Source organism: Chelonia mydas, chromosome 17, assembly GCF_015237465.2.
Source record: "Chelonia mydas isolate rCheMyd1 chromosome 17, rCheMyd1.pri.v2, whole genome shotgun sequence".
Classification (NCBI taxonomy): domain Eukaryota; kingdom Metazoa; phylum Chordata; order Testudines; family Cheloniidae; genus Chelonia; species Chelonia mydas.
The window spans coordinates 21,964,650-21,990,533 of record NC_051257.2 but is presented as its reverse complement, the minus strand read 5'-3'; the positions used below and the strand labels follow the sequence as shown (position 1 = coordinate 21,990,533).

The 25,884-nt window shown below is 53.7% G+C and overlaps 1 protein-coding gene across 1 annotated transcript in view; it reads right to left on the bottom strand.

Annotated features, from left to right (window-relative positions):
* The window catches only part of LOC122463227 (maestro heat-like repeat-containing protein family member 2A), a 47,777-nt gene extending 24,638 nt beyond the window's left edge, over positions 1–23,139 (bottom strand). The window contains exons 1-12 of the mRNA XM_043531436.1: positions 22,927–23,139; positions 12,641–12,751; positions 10,610–10,752; positions 9,731–9,859; positions 8,666–8,828; positions 8,430–8,528; positions 7,248–7,399; positions 6,710–6,853; positions 5,487–5,576; positions 4,898–4,976; positions 3,789–3,902; positions 3,249–3,322 (exon numbers count right to left, since the gene is read on the bottom strand). Coding sequence (XP_043387371.1) covers positions 3,249–3,322; positions 3,789–3,902; positions 4,898–4,976; positions 5,487–5,576; positions 6,710–6,853; positions 7,248–7,399; positions 8,430–8,528; positions 8,666–8,828; positions 9,731–9,859; positions 10,610–10,752; positions 12,641–12,671 — 1,218 coding nt within the window. The 5' untranslated portion in view covers positions 12,672–12,751; positions 22,927–23,139. The remainder of the gene's footprint in view (positions 1–3,248; positions 3,323–3,788; positions 3,903–4,897; positions 4,977–5,486; positions 5,577–6,709; positions 6,854–7,247; positions 7,400–8,429; positions 8,529–8,665; positions 8,829–9,730; positions 9,860–10,609; positions 10,753–12,640; positions 12,752–22,926) is intronic.
* Positions 23,140–25,884: the final 2,745 nt, after the last annotated feature.

Here is a 25,884-nt window from a genome sequence, read left to right as displayed (position 1 = left end):
TTGCAGTGGGGGAGATTTAGGTTGGATATTAGGAAAAACTTTTTCACTAGGAGGGTGGTGAAACACTGGAATGGGTTACCTAGGGAGGTGGTGGAATCTCCTTCCCTAGAAGTTTTTAAGGTCAGGCTTGACAAAGCCCTGGCTGGGATGATTTAGTCGGGGATCGGTCCTGCTTTGAGCAGGGGGTTGGACTAGATGACCTCCTGAGGTCCCTTCCAACCCTGATATTCTATGATTCTATGATGCCTACCCTTGCGCAGGCCTGACGAGCTCCTAGACGAGCTGGGAGGAGCTCGGTACCTTACCACCATGGACCTTACGACGGGCTACTGGCAAGTGCCGCTGGATGCAGATGCCCGGCTGAAATCGGCCTTTATCACCCCTCTGGGGCTCTATGAGTTCCTGACCCTGCCTTTCGGCCTCAAGGGAGTGCTGGCCACCTTCCAGCGCCTAGTGGACCAGCTACTGAGGGGGATGGAGAGTTTTGCCGTGGCGTATATTGATGACATCTGTTTCTTTAGCCAGACCTGGGAGGACCATGTATTCCAGGTTAGACAAGTGCTGGACCGACTCCAGGGGGCTTGGCTGACTGTAAAAGTGGAGAAGTGCAAGGTGGGGACGGCTGAAGTAACTTAGCTGGGCCATCGGGTGGGGAGCAGCCGCCTAAAGCCGGAACCAGCCAAGGTGGAGGTGATCAGAGACTGGCCCGCTCCCCACACCAAAAAGCAGGTACAAGCCTTTATTGGGATGGCAGGATACTACCGAAGATTTGTGCCCCACTTTAGTGCCATAGCCACCCCCATCACTGAGCTATGCAAGAAGGGGAAGCCAGACAAGGTGGTCTGGACCGAGCAGTGCCAGGAGGCTTTCCGGGCGCTGAAGGAGGCTCTGGTCAGTGGCCCAGTTCTGGCAAACCCAGACTTTGACAAGCCCTTTGTGGTGTTCACCGATGCCTCAGACACGGGACTGGGGAGAGACACCCCATCGTGTACCTGAGCAAGAAGTTGCTACCCCAGGAGCAACACTACTCGGCCATTGAGAAGGAGTGCCTGGCCATGGTGTGGGCCCTCAAGAAACTAGAGCCCTATCTCTTCGGGCGACACTTCACCATGTACACCGACCACTCTCCCCTGACCTGGCTGCACCAGATGAAAGGAGCAAACGCCAAACTCCTGAGATGGAGCCTGCTCCTGCAGGATTACGACATGGACGTGGTCCATGTGAAGGGAAGTGCCAACATGATAGCGGATGCGCTGTCCCGGAGAGGGGGCCCTGAACTTCCCCAGGTCACTGGTCACAGTGACCCCGCTCAGTTCAGTCTCGAAGGGGGGAGAGATGTGGCGATGTGACGCAGCAGGGAGAGGGGAGTGTTGACCTGGGAATGTGCCTTGGGGATGGGAGACCTGAGAGCCTGTCACCTGAGCCAGGAGGAGGAGGGGGAGGTAACACCTCTGCCCAGGAATGTGAAGACAGGCTGCAGGAGAGAAACTGCTGGGGGGGTTTAGTTTCAGTTTGGGGCTGGGTGGAGGAATGCAGGGAACCCCAGGGCTGGGGTCTAAGCTCCCTGCTCCCCCAGAAGGACTTGACTGAGGGGTCCTGGGTGTACCCACAAGCTCTGTTTTGGACTGTGTTCCTGTTGTCCAATAAACCTTCTGTTTTACTGGCTGGCTGAGAGTCTCAGTGAATCCCAGGAAGAGGGGTGCAGGGCCTGGACTCCCCCACACTCCGTGACACATGGTCTCAAAATGGCTGGACATTCTGGGGTTGCAAAAACCTTACACAAGCGAAGAGAGACTTTCTAGTGGGTAAAATGCAGGCAGACAGGAGATAATTGGTGCAGGAAATCATAGGAATCGCCATGGAAATCTCAGGTTGGAAGGGACCTCAAGAAGGCATTGAATCCAGTCCCTGTGCTGTGACAGGACCAATGTGCATAGCAAAGAAGGGTCCCTCTAAAACCGGGAGAGCCCCTTTGCTGCAGTATCTGGTGGTGGCACCAGTGGAATGAATTGCCATTGATGCGCTGGGCCCTGGCTGGAGACAGAGGCAGGCAAGGCAGTCTCTGCTGGTAGCAATGGACTGTTTCACCAAATGGCCTGAGGCTTACCCAATAAGAACTCAAGAAGCTGGGACAGTAGTAGGGGTCCTACTGACTGGATTCTTTACTGGGTTTGGGCCTGGGTGAGCTACAGACAGATCAAGGGAGAAACTTGGAATCCACAGTTTTAAACAGGTTGGTGAGATTCTAGGGATCCACAAAACTCACTCCAGCCCAGCCCCAGTCTCACAGGATGGTGGAAAGGTTCAGTGGGACTCTAGGGTTCAGCTGGCTCCCTTTTCAGAACAGCACCAAAGGACTGTGACAGCCTATAGAACAGCAGTCAGTTGGAGAGACTCCTGAACCTCTGGGTCCAGACCCTGCCTCACTGAGCCACTGGGAGTCCAGTGAGAGTCCCTGCCCCAGGGGGCTAGAGCAGGATTTTCCCTGGGAACCCAACTGAGAGCCTGACCCACAGCCCACTAGAGTCAATGGGCATATTTCCATGGGATCAGGGCCTGAACCTTTTGCCCAGATCCAAGCCCCTCCTGGTCCCATGGTCCTGGGCACATGATCAAGGAGCTGCCTTCAGCACCACAGACAGCTCCTCAAAGCCAGCATCAGTGGGGAGCCAGGCACACCAGCCCTGCCCCGGTGCCCTCGCTCACCGGAACAGTGCCGGGTTTGGCTGGAAGGCAAACGGGTGGAAGGCAGCAGGTGACTCCCGCGCAAAGGCCAGGACTCAGCAGGGTCTCTCCTTGGGTTCGTGTGAATAAAGAGAATAACCAGAATACAACCCTGCCTGGGGCTTGGCTCCCCTCCCCTTGGATCCCTGTGGCCTGCCCCCAGGCCTCCTGCCCCCGCTGCCTCGCCAGCAGCCAGTTTATAGCCCCACCCTGACACCGATGCATGGGGAGGGGGAACTGAGCTAGAGTTAACTAAGGACCCTGCCCTCGGCTCAAAGAGCCAGATTCTCATTCAAGAATCAAGAGTAACTCACTGAGTCAATGGAGAGATGCTGGTGTGGGTGGGAGGGGAATGGAGCCTGTGAGGTTTATGCTGGGTCAGAGAATCTCACCCTGAGCTGCCCACTCTCTGCCCGCCTCTCCCGCGCCCAGCGCCGCCCGCCTCTCCCGCGCCCAGCGCCGCCCGCCTCTCCCGCGCCCAGCGCCGCCCGCCTCTCCCGCGCCCAGCAATGTCATTCTCTCACCCTGGGACTCCCGTCAGTAAGAACTGATTTCACTGATTTGATGCACAGATGTTTCCAGCTGGGCATCCCCGGAACTGGAAGAGACAGACACCCAGCATCACTAAACCAGAGCCACAGACTAGCTCTTCATGGCCTGCGGCAGGATCACAGAGTCCTCCTGCCTCACTGGAACAATGTACCCGCGTGTCACCAACAAAGCCGCCTGGTGAGGGCTCCCCCACTTGCCCTCACTCCCCTCCTCCCCATCCCTGAGTGCCCCCTGCAGGCTGGGCCCAGGCAGGGGCACCACACGCACACCTGTTCCCAGCCATGGCTGGTGCAGGCAGACTCACTGTCAGTGGTCGAGTGTGCAGAACTTTAGGGTGCACAGCATGGGAGCACGGGGGGACTGTCCATTGCTATAGGGAGCAGGACACGCCCAGGGCCCTGCAACCAGACCCACAGGTCCTGAAGCTGCATAGTGGGCCCCATGCTGCACCAGGCGCTCGCACTGACAGGATATAAGGGGAAGTCTCTGAGCTCTTGCCCCCCTGCTCCTACCTTCAGCACCGATAACATCTGACATCAGGGCCAGGATCCCCACACGGGTATCTCCCCTGCCCATCTCCAGTTTTCGATGGAAAATCCCCAACAGCTCTGAGGGATGGGAACGGGCTACAGAGAATAGGAAGCAGAATGATGGGCAGTGAGGAATGAGCTCTCCTCTCCTGTGTTAGGATATAGATATTCAGGCCTGTCTGTAGAGGCCTATACTCTAAGAATTTAGGTGTATTCTTATCACTTGACTAGTTATAGAGGTACAAAAGAGAATCAAAATCACTGTCTGCTGGTGTAAGGGCCTTCTCTTACTGTGACAGTTTGAGGCCCTGTTCTTAGGCTAAGGCCTTTGGCTAAGCAACAGAGGCAGCCATAAGTTGGGAAGTGAACGGTCACATCCTCACATTCCAAACTAGTCACATTGAAATAAGGTGCTATTGGGCTGTTAGGAATACAATCCTGTCCTGAATACAGTCCTGTCCTGATAATGCCTATCACCTCCAGAGAAAGGGAAGTGCCTAGAAAATGTAAAAGGAAACAGCATCCTGTCTGGCAAGAACTCACTTATCAATACTGGGATGTGAAATCCTCACTTCTGTATTGTTTTGTCATTATAGTTCCCACTTTGCTATTGTTTGTCTGTATAATCTCTGTCTGGTTCTGTGATTGTTCCTGTCTGCTGTATAATTAATTTTGCTGGGTGTAATCTAATTAAGGTGGTGGGATATAATTGGTTAGCTAATCATGTTACAATATGTTAGGATTGGTTAGTTAAATTTCAGTAGAATGATTGGTTAAGGTATAGCTAAGAATATTACTATATAAATTAGGGGCAAACAGGAAGTAAGTTGGGATTCGAAAATAAGGAAAAAGGAACTTGTATTTAAGCTTGCTGGAAGTTCACCCCAATAAACATCGAATTGTTTGCACCTTCGGACTTCAGGTATTGTTGCTCTCTGTTCATGCGAGAAGGACCAGGGAAGTGGGAGAGTGAAGGAATAAGCTCTCTAACATCCTGTGCTGAATCAGAGATCCTGACCCAGCAGCGGGAGCTTCAAGGCACCCCATACACTGCTGGTCTGGGCTGCAGCCTCTCATCACCACCCCCTTACCGAGTTGCAGGAAGATGTGGGAAATCTCCGTGTGGTTCTCCCTGCAGAGCCGATAGGGCCTCTGCGCTTTGGAAGTGACCTGTGGGGATATGGGAACAGGTCAGAGAAGTCTGCTCACTCAAACAGGAATCTCCCAAAGGGTTCAGGGCCCGATTCTGCAACTCCTCAGACTCCAGTGCAGATTCACACTGATGGGGCTGTGAGTAGGATTGAGAACTGGATTGGGCCATGTGACCATCACAGACACTTAATAATTAATGGCAATTAATTGCCTGTACGTACTGTGTATGACACAGCCAGAGCCCTGAGAAGGAACTAAAGGGCCTGATCCTGCTCTCACGTATACCAGGGTAAATCAGGAGAAACGCCCCTGGACTCCATGCAGGAGAGGACAACTGGGCCCACAGACACTAAGGGCCTGATCCTGTGAGGTGCTGAGCACTGTCAACTCCCGTTGTATGGAATGCTGAGGGCAAAGGGAGGTCTCCAGTACCGGGGGTGGGGAGCATTGTGCACTCTACGGATGCCTGCTGGGGTCCCTGAGATCTCCTGGCCCCAGCACAAACATGCCAGCCCCACTTTCCCATACCTGGTAGCTCAGCGTATGGGAGAGAGCCTCCACATGCACCTCTGGGATTGGGTTGTTGGAGGAAGAGGCCTGCAAGATCTGTCCCAGAACCTGCAACAGACAGGGAGAGATGTCAGGCCGAGCTGGCACAGTGAAGCACTGCACTGACATCAACTCATCAGCCACAGGTGTCTGCTTCACCCCTGGCTGAAGGCTCTGGGGAGAAAGGAGGGAGGTGAAGAGGGGAATTCTGCTTAGTGCAGAGATCCAGATTCTGCTCTGACCCTGGTGCAGCAGCTCACTGGCCATGATGGAGTCACTCGTGCCTGACATGGGTGGGATTGGGGAATTGGGCCCCTGGGCTGCCAGAGCCCCAGATCTGAGCAGCCCTGACACATGGACTGCTGGAGTTCTGGATCCTGGTCCAGAGTCAGCCTCTCAGCCAGCCCTTCTCCACACAGCAAGAGCCATCAGTGCTTTGCAGCCTGGCTGCTGGCTGGGTGTGTGCTATGCACACTTGTGGAGCTGGTGAGAGATCTCCTTCCCTTCCCCACGCCCCAGCTACTCTGCACAAACCTGATTGGCTGGGGGGAGTGCCACTCAAACACACAGAATTAACTGGGTGGGAGGGAGGTTGAACGAATGGTGTGGGGCAGCCTGGGAAATTTGGCTAGAAAACAAAGCAGCGGCAGGACAGGAGCCCTGAGCTGGGGCAGGGCGGGAGCTGCTGGCAGGAGAGCCGGCTGCTGGCAAAATGGAATTTGTGTAAACTCTCAGCCTTCAGCAGACAGGAGCTGAGACCAGCTGAGACCCACCACGCTGAGCTCACCCAGCCTGCCAGCACCACCCAGAGCACAGACCGGCTGGGCTGACCCAAGGGGCAGAGAGTCTGCGTCTGTCGAGCCAGGCTTGCCGGGGGGGGACAGCTGCTTTGCTGTAATCTGTGCTGTGTAACCCCTACTGGGGGTCCTGGCCTGGGTCTTCTCTGGGTTTTGCCTGGGTCAGAGAACAGTGTTGTGCTGTTGTTACGTGTGGTGGTTGTTCCAGGGGTTAACTCTGACCCCCTAGGAGCGGGGTTGGTGTTTTCGCGAAGGCACGTGGTGGAAACCTGGGACCTCTTCCCAGCCCTGGGAACCCCCTCCAACATACTGCAGCTGATCTGACAGGTCACTTGCTGACCCATGGAGCCTGCAGGGGGCTGCCATAGTCCATGGACCCTGCAGGGAACGCCCCCACCTCCTCACCTTGGTTATGTAAAAGGCCTCAATGTTCTCCCTGTACTGGGCCAGGAGCAGGGGGATGTCCCCGTAGATCTGGTTTTGCAGATCCTTCCTGGGCAGCAGGATGTTCAGCATTGGCCCCAGGGCCTTGAGGACAGCCAGTTTGACCTGTCAAGAGACGAGTAGAGGGGTGACTGCCGGCTCGGTCCCCTGCGGCTCAGTCACTCGGCGCTACTCACTGGATCCAGTACTTCTCCTTCCAGCACTGGCTGAGGCACCGAGAGGGGTAGGGACCAGCCTGAGGCGCAGGGAGACCAGTTTGGCCTCTAGATTTGCAGATTTGTAGATTTGCATGGACATTGGCCAAGGAATCCTGGCTCTTAGCCTATTGCTCAGTCCTCCACCCCCACAGCCCCTAGCATCCAGTGACATTACCCACCCCAAGACAGGAGAGATTTCCACCCTGGGGTCTGCTCCTTACAAAGGGGCCGGGGCAAAAGGGCTTGTGGGGGAGATGCAGAGCGAGTGAGCCGTGGTCACAGCGCCTGTCCGAGCCCCTCACCTCCGTGTCCTCGCTGGGCAGCCAGACGCTGATGAGGTGCTGGTACATGGGAAGCAGGTACGCAGAGAAGCGCTGGAGCGTGATTTGTGGATAGGTGCTCCTCTCCCAGCTCCTCAGGTAAGTGCTGATTGCCCCACACATGCACTCCAGGGCTATGAGGGGTGGGGGGCAAAGGGCAGCTCAGTCCAGAGCTGAGACATGGTTCATTACAGACCAGCTCAAACTCTGCCACACTCAGGAACTTCAGTCTCTGCAGGGGTCCATTCCCGCGTAGCCCCCTGTGCCCCGGGGTTCATGCTGCAGACTCCGCCCCCTCCCTCTGGGGTTCATGCTGCAGACCCTGCCTCCTGCCCTCTGGGGTTCATGCTGCAGACTCCGCCCCCTCCCTCTGGGGTTCATGCTGCAGACTCCGCCCCCTCCCTCTGGGGTTCATGCCGCAGTCTCCAGCGGCCAGGACACATGGGTCTCTGCAGATAGTGACCTAGGGTTGCCAGCCCTCCAGGATTGCCCTGGAGTCTCCAGGAATTAAAGATTAATCTTTATTTAAAGATTATGTCATGTGATGAAACCTCCAGGAATATGTTCAACCAAATTGGCAACCCTAAGAGGGTCCTCAGGGCATGACATGAGTCCCTGCAGTCAGCAGGCATGACAGAGACAAGGCCTGGACCTAATGCCATGGAGCCAATGATGACGCCCTGTCAGTGCGCCCAGATCCAGCACCTACACACCCTTTCCCCAAGACACTGGAGGGAACCAAGACCTCTGCTAAAAACTGCCTTCCATGTACAGGCGTTTCTATGGCTCCCACCATCATAGTAACTGGAGCACCTCCCTGCCTAATGAATTAACCTGCCAGTCCCCCCTTCCCCCGGCAGAGAGAAGAACCCAGGCATCCAGACCATATTCTCCCTCCACTTCCTCCGCCTCAGTAGACTAGAGACAGGGTCAAGAGGCAACGCTGGGGTCTAAATCAGGGTTACACACCCAGAGTCCAGGGCTGTTCAGATCCCAGGGTTTGGTCTTTATAAAGATGGTTCAATCTGCTAAATTGGGGTCCTGCTCCAGCTTCGATGTGGGAACACACACATCGTGGTCATGGGGTGCTGGGATCCGGGGCCAGACCAGCTCCATCTCTACCCACCATCTAGAACAAAGGGTTGCCCCAAGTGGTCCCCTCACCAGTGCAGAAGGCCCCTCGTCTCCTGCTGTCATCTATCCCTCGCATCACGGTCTGCATGGTGGTCAGGGTGATGCCCAGGAAGGGGACACACCTGTACACTGCACAGAGAGAAGACCCAATCAGCCAATCGGAGATGGAGGGGACCGGCTCTCAGCCAATCGCAGGCCCAGGGACACTGCAGGGTGCGAGCATCCCCGAAGCACTGGGCCCATGCAGGGGCGGGGCGGTCCCGTACCGCTGGCAGCTATGACCTTGCCCAGGGTGAGGAGGGTGAACTCTGCTGGCAGCACAAAGGGCCTCAGGTGTTTCTGGAGCTCCCGCATCACCGGGCCGAAGCAGCAGCCAGCGAGGGCAGCCAAGGTGTCACTGGCAGCCGCCTGGAGCTCACTCAAGGCCTCCTGTGGAATGAACGGCAGAGCCCATTAGTGATCCAGAGCTGTGGGGGCATAAGGGCACCAGCCCCAAGGGGGGACGAGCCCTGGCTGAGGTGGCAGGGGCTCAGGTACTAGGGGGGCATTCTCCGAACACCATGAGAGGTACTGACCCCACAAGGCGGAGAATATTTGGCATGGCCTCTGCCTAGGATGGGTCCCCTTCTCTTCCTGGGTGACCTCCCACCTTGCCTTCTCCCTTCAGTGAAGCTGGCCCACTGGGCCAGAGCACCCCGACATGCAGCCCTGTAAGTGCCCTTCTTCCAGCCTGTCTGAAGCCACCATTGGGATTTGTGCAGTGTCTCAGGCCAAGAGCCGCCAAGGAGATTTACATACAGCTCCTCTAAACCCAATGGGACTTGTGAGTCTAAAACCCCTAGGGGGCTTTGAAAATCTCAGCCCCAGCCCAGAATGTGCCCTGGAGAGGCCCCACCCCAGACAGGAGGTCCTGGTCAGACGTCTCTTTGGAGCAGGGGGTTTGGCTCTTCCAAGCAAACTTCTGGGCTTTTCCTCTGGGCAGAGGCAGTTTGCCCTGAACCTGATCCTGTGGGTGAGCAGAGCTGGTGTAACAGGGCACGACCCCACTGGCCCCAGTGGCGCTGCACCCGCTCTCTCTGTGTCTCCTGAAGGAGTCTCTGGCCCAGGGGAGGTTCCTGGGGAAGCTGTGGGCTGCCCCCTCTTCTGGCCTCTGTGCCTAGCATGGCGCATCTCCTGGTAGGATCCATACGGGTGGCTCTCGCTGAGGGAGCTGGGAGCCCTCTCCAGAGGCCTGTATCCCACGCGGGGCCTGGGGCTTGGCTCCCCCAGACCCACGGAGGGAAGCTTTCACCGCGGGAGTCCCCTGTAGCTGCCCTAGGAGAGTCACTCACCTCTGGAGCCGCCCTCATGTGCTGGGAGGCCACAGCAATGAGGCTGCCGATGAGTCCTGCCTCCATCCCCTGCTCCAACAGCATGGTCCTGAGGCCTTCGTATGCCGCCACCTTCTGCCTGACAGACACCTGGGGGCAGAGAGCCCAGGGGTGGGGAGAAGGTCAGTGGAAAGTGGCCTGTGGCTTGGGGCACGGAGCCAGCTCCCAGGGACACCCGCAGGGCTCCAGTCAGGCCAGGAAATGGAGGCATGTGTGAAGCTGGGCTGGATTCAGCTCCCACTTACACCAGGGACCTCTGGGGAGTCCCTATGGATTCCCCCTGCATAGCAGGGATCAGGGTCGGGCCCTGACTGCCCAACACCTTGCTCTGATGGACCATGAGGAGCTTGTGGGATATTGCACCCACATTCAAATTAACCCCTTTGGCCACTGTCTGCTGCCTGTGATGCTGGTGTGAATCCAGAGTAGCCCCACTGAAGTGCATGGAGTCACTCCAGATTGAGTGGCTGGAACCTGGAGCAGGATGTGGCCCTTTGTTTTTAAAGCTCCTTCCATGGGGGGGACTCAAAGTGATTTCCAAACACAGGGACAATCCCAACTCTTCTGATGTCAGCAGCCCACTGGCTCAGCAGCACGGCTGGCAGCACGGAGGGGAGCAGCGTTTGGCCCTCGTCTGTAGGGGTCACTTCACCCGCCGCTGAAGTGCAGCCACCTCTGGGGAGGACAAGCACTTTTTAACTATTCACAGCAACACAAGGTAGAGCAGGAAGTGTCCTGGTGAGACACACAGTGCTTGGGGGCATTAGCTTTTGCTGTAGGTCAGCTGGCCGGCCACATGGAGACAGACAGGCCAGTATGTCACTAAAGGAGCTGCTTTACCTCATCCTGCTGGAGGATCTGGACTAGGAGGGAGGCCACAGCAGCTGGCTGGACCCTGGCTGCCTGCATGATGCGTGCCACAATGTCCTTGTGGTCTCCCTCATCTGCCAGCCACAGGAGGTTGGAGATCCAGTGGTGCAGACCTGCAGAGCGTTGACACGAGGCATGCAGGTGGTTATTACCCCAGAGCTGCAGGGGGCTGGGAAGGGGCCAGCGTTACCCTGGTAGCCAACAGGCAGGCCCTGAGCACCCCAGCCCCTGGCCCTGAGATCTCAGCTCAGCATCACTCAGCCTATCAGCTAGAGATATGCCTGGAGGGTGACCTGCCCTCAGACTGCCCCAGCTCTGGGTTAAATGGAACCTGGATCCAAAGTGACCCTGCACTTGGCTTGGGTTTGGTTCCCCTCAAACAGCTAAAGCCCAGGAGTGAGTCTGACTTGATTCCTCCCTCACTCCCCTCCCCAACCAGACACCCAGGGCCAGATCCCACCTTCAGGGATGCTGGTAGGCTCTGGGAGCTGCTTTGGGCGGTTGGAAATTCTCCTGCCTTGGTCGCTGGGTGTCCCTGGGCTGGGCAGAGGCCACTCCATGGGGTTGGGGAGCAGGGCCTGCAGTGCACACGATGCCCTTGTCAAGGGCAAGAGAGGACCGATGCTTCCAAGGTTCCTTTGCACCCATATCTTGACTTTAGCAAAGTTTTTGATATGGTCTCCCACAGTATTCTTGCCAGCAAGTTAAAAAAGTATGGATTGGATGAATGGACTATAAGGTGGATAGAAAGCTGGCTAGATTGTCAGGCTGAACGGGTAGTGATCAATGGCTCCATGTCTAGCTGGCAGCCGGTATCAAGTGGAGTGTCCCGGGGTCAATCCTGGGGCCAGTTTTGTTCAACATCTTTATTAAGGATCTGGATGATGGGATGAATTGCACCCTCAGCAAGTTCGCAGATGACACTAAGCTAGGGCAAGAGGTAGATACTATGTGGGGTAGGGGTAGGGTCCAGAGTGACCTAGACAAATTGGGTGATTGGGCCAAAAGAAATCTGATGAGCTTCAACAAGGACAAGTGCAGAGTCCTGCACTTAGGAAGGAAGAATCCCAGGCACCGCTACAGGCTGGGGACCTACTGGCTAAGCAGCAGTTCTGCAGAAAAGGACCTGGGGATTACAGTGGACAACAAGCTGGATATAAGTCAGTAGTGTGCCCTTATTGCCAAGAAGGCCAATGGCATATTGGGCTGTATTAGTAGGAGCATTGTCAGCAGATCGAGGGAAGTGATTATTCCCCTCTATTCAGCACTGGTGAGGCCACACCTGGAGTATTGTGTCCAGTTTTGGTCCCCCCACTACAGAAGGGATGTGGACAAATTGGAGAGAGTCCAGCCGAGGGCAACAAAAATGATTAGGGGGCTGGGGCACATGACTTACGAGGAGAGGCTGAAGGAACTGGGGTTATTTAGTCTGCAGAAGAGAAGAGCGAGGGGGGATTTGATAGCAGTCTTCAATTACCTGAAGGGGGTTTCCAAAGAGGATGGATCTAGACTGTTCTCAGTGCTCGCAGATAACAGAACAAGAAGCAATGGTCTCAAGTTGCAGTGGGGGAGGTCTAGGTTGGATATTAGGAAACACTATTTCACTAGGAGGGTGGTGAAGCACTGGAATGGGTTCTCTAGGGAGGTGGTGGAATCTCCTTCCTTAGAGGTTTTTAAGGTCAGGCTTGACAAAGCCCTGGCTGGGATGATGTAGTTGGGGTTGGTCCTGCTTTGAGCAGGGGGTTGGACAAGATGACTCCTGAGGTCCCTGCCAACCCTGATATTCTATTATAAGTGCTAGAAACCAAGTGTTTTGTGGCGAAAGCCAAGACTCGTGGCAGCGATTGTGCAGCAGGGACCCCAATTCCTGGCACACACAGGGCCTTGACTCTGAAATGGGATCCAGAGGGTATCCCTAAACCTGCTGGGGAACAAACAGGAGAGACCCTGCCTCCTGCCCCAACCCCTTCTGATGTCACTTCTTGGAGTGGTTCCTCTTACCTCCACTGGGCTGTCCCACTGTGTCAGCCATTCCTCCTCTTCCACTCCACACGCCGTACAAATAGATACTTGATCAGTAGCAGTGGCTAGTGGTGAGTTCAGAGAGTTTCTCTGCATATCACAAAGGGGAATAATTACAGATGGGCTTGAGCCAGTGCCCCTGACCCATGCACCTGAATGCTGGAGAAGTTTGGGATCCAAACTGGGATCTGGCTCCAAGTTTCATGGTTCTCCCCTTTCTCTGTAATGGATCAAACCAGAAACCCAGATCCAAACACCCCCAAATGCATTATGGGCTCAGTCCAGTTTGGAGTGGGCAGGAGCTCATCACACAAGAACCATGATCACAACTGACACTGATTGTTCCCCCACCCCGCAAGGCAGTGCAGAGACAGATCACCCCTCTTGCCCCTAGAGGGGTCCATCCAGGGTGGGGCTAAGGCACATTGACAGGGCATCGGGGCAAGAATAGATTTCCCCTGCTGCTTCCCACTGAGTCACCCACATGGATCCTCAGCACTGAGAAGAAACAGGCAACCAATAGCTCCCGTCTCTCCTTGGAGACGTGCCCTGATCCTGCTGTGAACATGGGAGGGGATACTGGCTGTATACCAAGCCTAGGAGTCACTTCTATTCCTACCCATCCATCTCTCTAATTTAATCCATCCAATCACCCCATCCATCCAATTATCCCATCCAATCAACTCATCCAATTCACCCTTCCATCCATCTGTTAGCAAATATCACAATTTATGTATGTTAATATGTATTTATGTATGTAATTTTTATGATTTTTGTATGTTAAACTCTCATTCTTCTATATACTAATCAAAAGGCTTTTTATTTTGTGCACCTCTATATTTATTGCCCTATACATACTGAAACTAAAATCTTCTTTGTCCTTCAATTGAATCTAATGGGTGAAGGAAAAATGATGGTGTGACATTGTCTAATTAAAATATCATGCAAATCATTATTGCTATCACTATTATATGATCGCAACAAATCTTATACAAAATATAATTTATGGCCAGAAAGGGTTAAACAGCTTGCAGGCTAACTAACCCAAAGCCAACCTTTAAAGACATGTGCAGAGAAAACGTTTGTGTTTTTGTGCATTTACATATGACTGCCTGATGGCTAAATTGCCTTGTGTTAATCTGTGTGAATAATTAACAACAATGCTTAGGAAATGAGGACCTATTGTTCCCTGAGTGATCCAACTTGTCAAAGAAGACCTGAAATTGTAGACCTTGAGTCCTGATCCTGTTTATCTCAGATCTACTTGAGGCTTCATAGAGGGGAAGCTTAAGCCGTAAGGACTGAGATCCCAGTCCTATGCTGGAACGCCCTGCAATGATATTGGACATTGGATTATAACCTATGAACTATTTCTAAAAGAACTCTTTGCAACTACAAAGCTCATCTCTGCTATGAATCTGAATCTTAAGAATTAAACTCATGTCTGTATGGATATTGATCTTTTAACCACACTCTCTTTTCTTTTTAATAAATTTTGGTTTAGTTAATAAGAACTGGCTGTAGCGTGTATTTGGGTAAGATCTGGAACATTCATCAACATGTCCGATCCTTCGGGATTGGTAGAACCTTTTCTTTTACATGATGAAATAAGATTTCCAGAATTCTTCATCATATTTGACTTGGGTACCTGGATGGAGGCCTGAGGCTGGGTTACTTTAAGGAACTGTGTTGTTGGTTTCTGGACAACCAGGGAGGTAATAAAGAAGCTGTTTTATGCTGTCTTAGTAAATCTAAGTATTGAAAATATCCACCAGTTTTGGGGATTATCTGCCCCATTCTTTGCGGTTTGCCCTAATTGGGTAACCTCAGTTGGCCCCCACCCTGGTCACAGATGGAATGTGTGCAATCTTTTACCCTGACCTTACTAATATAGCCCAGACACCCAGGGAAGGGACCCCCTCAAAATGAATGAAAGGTGTCTACAGAAGTATGTTATGGGAAATTAATAAGGGTACTTAGGATCCAGTTATGTTCTGTGATTGAGAAGAGGTCATTCTTATTGCAGATGGATTCTGTAATGGATGAGATAATGACCCACTGAAAGATGTTTTTAACTCATTAAGAACTCTGTTGTCACAGCTGTTATTCATGACTTGGTTAGAGATTCCTTTTTGCTCATCAATCAGGTAAACTGAGGAACATGAGTAATTAGGAAAATAGAACACATGGTAAAATTAATCACAGGAAGGTATTTTTCCCTCCAAAAAGAAGTATCTTTATCTCGCACCCTAGAAAAGGAAAGACGGTTAGATAGCTAATTTGTGAATGAACACTGCCAGCATTCCACTAGACATAGAGGAAAGGCCCAAACTACCTTCTCGTTGCCATCTATTGGGTGTGGTAGAGTATATCTTCTTTCTGCATTCTGTATAGTGCGGCATTAATCTTTTATTAAGTAATTCCATTTGCCCCTGTTATTTGACAATCGCAAATCATTATTTCAAACATGCAACACACCCATCCACTAATGATGATTATTTACTCACTCAAGTAAACCCACTGACTTCAGCAGGACTACTCAGCTGTGGGAATACACCCCAAGGTGTGTAAAATTTTCACAGTTGGGCCCTTAGTGAATCATTCTCCTGCCATCCCGCGTGATGACAGTTATAGATAATTACTGACAATGATTACTACTGAAAGACTGAGATGCTGTATCATTTTTTCCTTATGTTTTTCTCCATCAGGATATCTTGTTCTGAACAAAACACTGTTGCCCATCGAGCCTATGGATTTTCTCTTTTTAAATGTTTTGACCCGTAATTAATAAGTATCATAATTATTAAATGATTTTAAAAAATCAGAACCATGTGTAAATAAGCCCCAGGACAGACCCCCTAGATACAAATTCACCTGGAAAACCCACTCCTAGAATTAGCTTAATCCAAATTCTGGGGAGGGAATGGATCTGGATTTGGGGGGTCTGGGTCTGAGATTTTCCTTCTGCCGTACACAGCTGCCAACTGTGGGGCTGGTTACAGACTCAGAGTTTGTCCTCCCCTCCCCATTCTTTCCCCCACCTCCTCTCCTTGACCCAAGCCCCTCGTCTAGTAGAGGTGGACTCAAGCCACAGAATTCAAATCTGGATCCAGATTTCCATACCTGCCCCCCAAGTTCAGGGGTTGTTTGGATCTGAGGATAGGGTTTGGTCCATTATAAAAAGAAGGGTAATTGTGAAACCTGGATCTAGGTCCAGATTTCAAACACGCAAAGGTTTGAGGGGTTAGCTCTGGATTTGAGTTAGATCTTTCTCTGCTCTACAGACATTGCTCAAACCCAATGGTCCATTGTCCAACCCACCAGGCCTGCCTGCGTGCTCTGTCATGGAACGTCCCCCAAACCTGCATCCCCCAGTCCCAAACCTCTGCCCTTCTCAGTAAATAGCTGCTAATTCACATGGCCCCTTCTGGAATCCCCTGGCTCAAGCTCTTACCCACAGAAGGTCTCTCTGAGCTGTACTCACTAACCCTGCTCCCTCTGTAGCCCTTGGGTCTCAAGAAACCCAAGACCATGCTGCTCCCTCTACACCACCAAGCCAACAGGCACAGAGCTGGGGATGCTCCCCCCTCGTTTATACCGAGGCTCCGCCCATGGCCACACCCACCTGACCTGTCCCCAGTGTGATTTCACCCAGAGATGCTTTGTGATGTGGTCCCCACGGCAACAGCTGGTGGGGTCACCACAACACCTGGAGGGATGCTGCTGCCCAGCTTGGCCCCACCCCAGTGCACTCCTGGTAAGAGAAGAGGGATGAAGGACCCACCCCTCCCCTGGGGGTTTGTTACCACCAGCAGTTACCACGCCTATGCCATCACAGTTATGTCAGCATAGCCCTCTAGCCTAGATGTGGCAAAAACTGACAGAAGGAGCTCAGCTGCTGGTGCAGGAACACCCCCTCCCCAAATGACATTAGCTACACCGACTAAAGCCCTCTTCTCTTGGCATAGCTGCATCTCACTGGGGGTTTTGTCGGCAGGGCTTTGTTCCAGGGGTGTGTGGGCTTTTCCACACCCCAATTGACATAGCTAGGCCGGTTCAAGTTTGAATGTAGACCAAACCTCGAGGCTGGGATGCTGTGCTGAAAATGGCTTCATTTTAGAGGGGAAAAGCAGGAAAGTCCAACCCAACTTAGTGTTTCTCACCCTCTTCAGGCTGGCGACCACTTCTACAAAGTCAAAGTTTTTTACACCTCTCTCTCCCCCAACAACTTTTACTGTAAAATTAAGTGTAAAATGATATCCATGATAGCAGTCATAAGGCAACAGAATTGATTTGTGTGTGTGTGTCTGGAGTGGTGGACCAGGAATATTTAATCTTGAAGGGTAAGTATGTGCAGGGAGAGGGGGAGTGAGATTTTCTTTGCTTTAGATTGTAACACAGTTTTCAATGCCTCATGACTCTCCTGATTGCCTTTTGTGACTCTTCCTGGGGGATGGGACCCACCCGTTGAGAAATACTGCTCTAAATTAACTGTCAAGTAAGACCTTGTTAGGTCCACCCACCTCAGAGCTGCTCAGATGGGGAATCTCATTCAATTCATAGAGTAAACTGGACAGATCAAAAACTCCAACTTTTCAATAAGATCTTTTAGATCTCATCTTTATGCTCCTAATCAAGAGTCCCAGCAATTTGGACTCAGGCTGCTAACCAGAGAAACTTCAGACCTGAGTGGAGGCACCCACCTCAACTCAGAGGCAGAAAATCCAGCAGTGTAGAAAGCAGGACTTAACGGATATTAAGATTATATCCATGATATTGAATGACAAATCTGCCATGGCTACTGACAGCAACTTGGGACCAACTTGACCAATATTCAAAAGCCTTCACAATTCAACAGAATCAGAGGAAACATAGAGAAGTTCCTGCCTTGTTGCCTGAAAAGGAATGCAATGCTGATGTTAGGTCTGGCTTGTCCTCAAATCAGAACCCTAGATTAGTATGTTATCCCTGTGGGGAAAAGACTTAACTGACGTTTACCCCACTCACTTGTAGTAGAACAGACAATACAAGATGGAGCCTTTGATGGAGCATTTTTACTGTTGAGCAACAACTCTGCCTGAAGGACCTGTCAGTACATGCTCTTTCCCACTAGATAAAACATTGGATCCACCCAATGAGGATGCTGAACTTTACGAACAGGAAATTTCCCTGGCACAACTGGCTAGAGCAAATCCCTCTTTAGCAGTCTGTGAAACGTGTCTCCATATGCTGTCCATCAGAATTCAGACAGATTTGGGTTTCATAAAGCTTGGCAGGTCAGAGAAACAGCGCTCAGCTCCAGAACCTCTGTGTGGAGCTGTGATGTGGTGCCCACGCCATGCAAGGCCTTAGCGAGTTAAGGGGACCAGGTCAGACCGGCTGCATCTGGAGGAGGACCCAGGGAGCAAGGCGGACTAATTAAAGAGGAAGCTCAGGTGGACAGGAACAGGAGGAGTCTGTATAAAGCCCAGCAGCTGACTGTAGAAGGAGGCTGCTGAGAGAAAAACTGCAGTCACTGATAGGGTAAGAGAAGACAAGGTAGGAAATAGCCCAGGGATACAGCAGTAAGGGAGAGGACTGGGCAGACCTTGACTGCTCTGGGCTGGAAAAAAGTGTAGAGGGAGCCCCTAGGTTCCCCTCCCAGACACTGGAGAAGTGGGACCGTTAAAGGAGCAGTGGAAAAAAGAGTGCCTGGAACAGTGGGTCTGGAGAGACTTTGATGCACATGATCATCTGGAAGGGGGAGCTACAGTGACCTAGCTGGAGGGCCAAGCCACGAAGTGACAGTAGCCGAGTCCTAAGAGAGTGACGAGCGCTACCAAAGGGCATTGGCCTGGCAAAGCTAATCCCCGGATGCAGCCAGAAGGAGGCGCTCCAGCAGTGAGTAGAGAACCCCATGACAGGAGCGGCTGGAGATCAAGGTGAACTATCCTCACCACCATCTCGGGCTATTATTGCACGTGGCAAGAAGGAGATAAGAGAACGCCCTGGAGAGCATGTTCTAGCTCTCTCTTACACAATACAGCATCTTAAAAGTACTGAGACATTGTGGCTCAGGTGTTCCTAGTGTCAAGAAGGAGCGGGATTGTCTTGAACAGCCCTGCCAAGGCCTCAGGCAGCCTCGTGTTAAAGCTATCTCATAATTACACCAGTAAGGAACCTGTCCATTGCAGGGAAGTTTGCATGTCTGGAACATGTCAAGGTTTTAATGACCCCACAGCTTTTAAGCAGGGATGAAAGTGCCCTTGTTTACACAAAATGTGAGGGAAGAGCCAACAGAGGGTCAAGTCTAGACACAGGCAAAGATGCCCAGACATTCAGGGAGAATGATCGCACCAGCCAGATATTTGATGTAATATTTGCTGCCACAGAAAGGCCAAAGGGTGAGGTGCTGTTTTATTGATAGAGGTCTGCCCTGCCTCTACTTAGAGCCATGGACATGGAGACAGTGATACAAAGAGATGAAAGTGACTCTCTCTCATTGTTGCCGGCACCCAATAGTCACAACGGGGTGGAGAAGCAGAAAAGTTTATTTGCAGCTGCAACAAGGTACAGGGAGAATAGAATCTCCAATCCTGCACGCAGAGCAGGAAGTTACACAGGCTTTTATACATCCTTTCTTCAGCATACTTATCCAATAGCAAGCTGCCCTAAGTGTCCATATAGCCAGCCAATCCAGTTACCAGCTAGTTCCCTTGTTCTCTGTACCATCTGTTAAACCATACATAAAGCTGCTTTATTCAGCATTGTTCTTCCATATCTGCCCTGTTTGGCCTTGTTTAGTTTCAGGCAGTCTGACTTTGCAACATCTTGTTGCAGATCCTCAGCATAACTGCTGTGAGTGCCTCCAGGCGGGGGGGCACCAAGGACACTTGGGCCTAGTGCGAGGGGGCTTCATCGTGGTCTTCCATCCCCTCGAGTTACCTAGTGGCCATGCCCAGTGTCCCCAACATCATGACAGCTGCTGCTTGTGGCTTTGATGAGACTATGGCACAGAAAGGGGAGAACCTCTGGGTTCTTTTGCAAATCAGAAAGACCTTTCTCTGGCACACAGCAGTGAGTACAATATCCCTTAGGGTGTCAGTACAGATGCACAGCATTTAAGGACTGGGCCCCACATGCCTGTGAGGGTGTTCTATCGGCCACAAAAATGGAGTATTTCACCACATTGTGTATGCACCTGGTCCAGCTTTAGAATCTACTATATCACTAATTGGTTACAAACTCAGTTAGAAGCTGTAGTGTGGACAAGGCCTATAGGGAGGGGGCTTCCCCATTAAATTTCCTGGAAGTACGCACTGTGGGGAGCTGATATGGCATCTTCTATTGCAGAGCATGCCATGTGGCGTAGGCTCATGCAAATTCCCACTGAGTTGCTGTACTTGGGGCTGATTGCATTCCAGGACGCTGGCATTTTTTTTTCTTTAGCAAAAGTGCAGAGCCTTTTTTCTGTACTTGGCTATTGGGAGGAGTTTGCTTGTATCCAGTTCCAGCAAGGATAGGCCATGTTATCTGCCCCACATTATTACATACAAGGTGTTTGCCTGATTGTAAAGTAGGAGCCTAAAGATTTCCCTTCACGGTGCCACTCTTGGTAGTGGAATTTCAGCGTGAAATATTCCTCCATTCCAGGTTGCCATCTTGGCCCCAGCAACTGGAGCAGATCTTACTGCCTCTTGATAATCAAGAGGAAACTTCTGTTTCATGTTCCAGAGACATGATTTTGATTGACCTCCTGTCAAGGTTCCTTCCCCACTCTGAACTCTAGGGTACAGATGTGGGGACTTGCATGAAAGACCCCCTAAGCTTATTCTCATCAGCTTAGGTTAAAAACTTCCCCAGGGTACAAACTTTGCCTTGTCCTTGAACAGTATGCTGCCACCACCAAGCGTTTTAAACAAAGAACAGGGAAAGAGCCCACTTGGAGACGTCTTCCCCCAAGCCTTACACCCCCTTTCCTGGGGAAGGTGTGAGAATAATATTCTCAGTTGGTTCAGGTGAACACAGACCCAAACCCTTGGATCTTAAGAACAATGAAAAATCAATCAGGTTCTTAAAAGAACAATTTTATTTAAAGAAAAGGTAAAAGAATCACCTCCGTAAAATCAGGATGGTAAATACTTTACAGGGTAATCAGATTCAAAACATAGAGAATCCCTCTAGGCAAAACCTTAAGTTACAAAAAGAGACAAAAACAGGAATATACATTCCCTCCAGCACAGCTTATTGTACAAGCCATTAAACAAAAGAAAATCTAACGCATTTTCTAGCAAGATTACTTACTAACTTTACAGGAGTTGTAAGGCTTACATTCCTGATCTGTTCCCGGCAAAAGCATCACACAGACAGACAGATAGACAACCCTTTGTTCCCCCCCCTCCAGATTTGAAAGTAACTTGTCCCCTCATTGGTCATTTTGGGTCAGGTGCCAGCGAGGTTACCATAGCTTCTTACCCCTTTACAGGTGAAAGGGTTTTGCCTCTGGCCAGGAGGGATTTTACAGCACTGTATACAGAAAGGTGATTTCCCTTCCCTTTATATTTATGACACCTCCACTTCCTGGGATCTTCTGGGAGACAGCCAGATCCTCAGGATGAGGAAGGGGAGGGTGGACAGGAGAGAATCATTGCAATGACTCTTCATTCAGGTGAGACTCACTAGTTGATAGACGAAAGCTGGGTTCTGGAAAAACTCAGGCCCAGCCTAGGCCAGAGGGGATGGGGCACATCATCTGGATCTCAGCAGCTTTGTGGCCAGCTCCTCTCTGCATAGGGACTAGTGTGGGGAATAGCTGAGAGCACAAGGCTGAGCGTGAATCTGCTCCTTGCTGTAAGCTCGCTAGATTTGGATGGGCTGAGATAGGAGCAGGTCATGAGACAGAGGTTTTTCCAGCTACCCAAGGCCATGTTCCTCTCCTCTCCTTGACTGGAGTTCTGTTCTTCTTCTGCCCTGGGGTCCTCTCCACAGAATGATCCCCCTTCTCATCACTCAGTGAGATCTGGAGATTCCCCCATCCCTGGGGGTTATTTCTAACTTGTGCATTAGTCTAACTTGTGAGGGGTAGCGATGGGAATGAACTAATTGAAACATGAGCTGCTGGCTTCATACATGCTGCAAATTTCATGAGACAATGGCCATTGGGTAAAAGGGAACAGACCCCACAGTAAGGCCTCTGCTACACACCGTGGTATTGATTTGGCTCTTTTCAGTATGGCCCCACAAGACCCTGCTGGTACAAGGGTTTCAATCTCATGTGCATGACAAGTGGGATCCACATGGACAAAGAATCAATGAAGACCATGAAGGAGGAGGGGCTGGAGGAGAGTATGGAACAAAATTAATGGTTTGTCTCTTCAATAATCAAGTAGCTGCCAGACTTATCTAACTAGCTCACCTAGCAGGTGGACTCTGGCCTGTTTCCTAAAGAGGAGCTCGTGGTGCAGTACTGGTGAGTGACACAGGGCACAGCCTGCTTCATTATCATAGAATCATAGAATATCAGGGTTGGAAGGGACCTCAGGAGGTCAATCTAGTCCCACCCCCTGCTCAGGGCAAACCCCCTACTCAAAGCAGGATCAATCACCAATTTTTGCCCCAGATCCCTAAATGGCCCCCTCAAGGATTGAACTCACAACCTTGGGGTTAGCAGGCCAATACTCAAACCACTGAGCTATCCCTCCCCCTATGACTGGTTTCAGAGTAACAGCCGTGTTAGTCTGTATTCGTAAAAAGAAAAGGAGTACTTGTGGCACCTTAGAGACTAACCAGTTTATTTGAGCATGAGCTTTCGTGAGCTACAGCTCACTTCATCGGATGCATGCATCGAAAGCTCATGCTCAAATAAACTGGTTAGTCTCTAAGGTGCCACAAGTACTCCTTTTCTTTTTCCCCCTATGACTATGACTCTGCTATTTGTGGTATAGTTGATGCTATGAGCATTTGCAGAGGCACTCTGCTGTTACACACAATGCACTGGGCCAGGTCCCAGTGCAGAGTGTCCATTGTTACCCACAAGAATCCTCTGCCCCATTGTGGCTGACCAGATTTACAGAGCAGTGAAGATTGCTGGCTGAAAGAGTTCTGGATGCTGCTGGAGGAGAGAGAGCAAGGACGGAGCGATATCTGGGGCTGGAAGACAGGGTGAGGCATGATTGCTGCTGGTCTAGGGCTAAGATTCTCACGTGCAGCACTGGAGTCGAAATTCCTTGGAAGCTCTAAGGGCAGGTATGAACCGCGATTTTTATATAAAAAAGGAACCTTCATACCTACTTCCTCCCCCGCCATGGCTTGTTGGTACACAGGGGTGACGCTGCGTCCCTGGCAGGTCTCGCTGTGCGTGTTGGCCTTGGGAAGAAGGTGAATTGTGCCGGCCGCTTCCGGGGAGCTGTGAAGAGCCAGAGCAGGGCACCTGCCTTCGTGCTGCTGCAGTGCCAACCGGGAGCTGCCTGAGGTAAGTGCTGCCTGGCTGGAGCCCACACCCCAAATCCCTCGCCCCAGGTCAGAACCCCCTCCCACACCCAAACTCCCTCCCAGAGCCTGCACCCCGTACCCCTCCTTCACCCCAACTCCCCACCCCTGCCCTCTCCTGGAGCCCGTATGCCAACTCCTTACCCCAGACCTGAGCCCCTTCCCACACCCAAACTCCCTCCTGGAGCCCGCACCCGCTCCTGCACTCCAACCCCCTGCCCTACCCCTGAGCCCCCTCCCACACTCCAACCCCCTCATCCCCAGCCCCACCGCAGAGCCCCCACCCAAACTCCATCCCAGAACCCGCACCCCAGCCCTGAGCCCCCTCCCACACCCAAACTCCCGCCCGCAGCCCCTCCCGCACTCCAACCCCCTCATCCCCGGCCCCATCCCAGAGCCCCCACCCAAACTCCATCCCAGAACCCGCACCCCAGCCCTGAGCCCCCTCCCACACCCAAACTCCCGCCCGCAGCCCCTCCCGCACTCCAACTCCCTCATCCCCAGCCCCACCCCAGAGCCCCCACCCAAACTCCATCCCAGAACCTGCACCCCAGCCCTGAGCCCCCTCCCACACCCAAACTCCCGCCCGCAGCCCCTCCCGCACTCCAACTCCCTCATCCCCAGCCCCACCCCAGAGCCCCCACCCAAACTCCATCCCAGAACCCGCACCCCAGCCCCGAGCCCCCTCCCACACCCAAGCTCCCGCCCGCAGCCCCTCCCGCACTCCAACCCCCTCATCCCCAGCCCCACCCCAGAGCCCCCACCCAAACTCCATCCCAGAACCCGCACCCCAGCCCCGAGCCCCCTCCCACACCCAAACTCCCGCCCGCAGCCCCTCCCGCACTCCAGCCCCCTCATCCCCAGCCCCACCCCAGAGCCCCCACCCAAACTCCATCCCAGAACCCGCACCCCAGCCCTAAGCCCCCTCCCACATCCAAACTCCCGCCCGCAGCCCCTCCCGCACTCCAACCCCCTCATCCCCGGCCCCATCCCAGAGCCCGCACCCAAACTCCATCCCAGAACCCGCACCCCAGCCCTGAGCCCCCTCCCAAACCCAAACTCCTGCCCGCAGCCCCTCCCGCACTCCAGTCCCCTCATCCCCAGCCCCACCCCAGAGCCCCCACCCAAACTCCATCCCAGAACCCGCACCCCAGCCCCGAGCCCCCTCCCACACCCAAACTCCCGCCCGCAGCCCCTCCCGCACTCCAACTCCCTCATCCCCAGCCCCACCCCAGAGCCCGCACCCAAACTCCATCCCAGAACCCGCACCCCAGCCCCGAGCCCCCTCCCACACCCAAACTCCCGCCCGCAGCCCCTCCCGCACTCCAACCCCCTCATCCCCAGCCCCACCCCAGAGCCCGCACCCAAACTCCATCCCAGAACCCGCACCCCAGCCCTGAGCCCCCTCCCACACCCAAACTCTCGCCCGCAGCCCCTCCCGCACTCCAACCCCCTCATCCCCAGCCCCACCCCAGAGCCCCCACCCAAACTCCATCCCAGAACCCGCACCCCAGCCCTGAGCCCCCTCCCACACCCAAACTCCTGCCCGCAGCCCCTCCCGCACTCCAACCCCGTTATCCCCAGCCCCACCCCAGAGCCCCCACCCAAACTCCATCCCAGAACCCGCACCCCAGCCCCGAGCCCCCTCCCACACCCAAACTCCTGCCCGCAGCCCCTCCCGCACTCCAGCCCCCTCATCCCCAGCCCCACCCCAGAGCCCCCACCCAAACTCCATCCCAGAACCTGCACCCCAGCCCTGAGCCCCCTCCCACACCCAAACTCCCGCCCGCAGCCCCTCCCGCACTCCAACCCCCTCATCCCCAGCCCCACCCCAGAGTCCCCACCCAAACTCCATCCCAGAACCCGCACCCCAGCCCCGAGCCCCCTCCCACACCCAAACTCCCGCCCGCAGCCCCTCCCACACTCCAGCCCCCTCATCCCCAGCCCCACCCCAGAGCCCCCACCCAAACTCCATCCCAGAACCCGCACCCCAGCCCCGAGCCCCCTCCCACACCCAAACTCCCGCCCGCAGCCCCTCCCGCACTCCAGCCCCCTCATCCCCAGCCCCACCCCAGAGCCCCCACCCCAGCCCTGAGCCCCCTCCCATACCCAAACTCCTGCCCGCAGCCCCTCCCGCACTCCAACCCCCTCATCCCCAGCCCCACCCCAGAGCCCCCACCCAAACTCCATCCCAGAACCCGCACCCCAGCCCTGAGCCCCCTCCCACACCCAAACTCCCGCCCGCAGCCCCTCCCGCACTCCAGCCCCCTCATCCCCAGCCCCACCCCAGAGCCCCCACCCAGACTCCATCCCAGAACCCGCACCCCAGCCCCGAGCCCCCTCCCATACCCAAACTCCTGCCCGCAGCCCCTCCCGCACTCCAACCCCCTCATCCCCAGCCCCACCCCAGAGCCCCCACCCAAACTCCATCCCAGAACCTGCACCCCAGCCCTGAGCCCCCTCCCACACCCAAACTCCCGCCCGCAGCCCCTCCCGCACTCCAGCCCCCTCATCCCCAGCCCCACCCCAGAGCCCCCACCCAGACTCCATCCCAGAACCCGCACCCCAGCCCCGAGCCCCCTCCCACACCCAAACTCCCGCCCGCAGCCCCTCCCGCACTCCAGCCCCCTCATCCCCAGCCCCACCCCAGTGGGGGTGAGTGAGGGTGGGGGAGAGCGAGGAACGGGGGGGCTGGAGTGAGTGTGGGCGGGGCCTAGGGAAGGGGCGGGGCAATCAGAAAGTTGGCCACCCGAAGC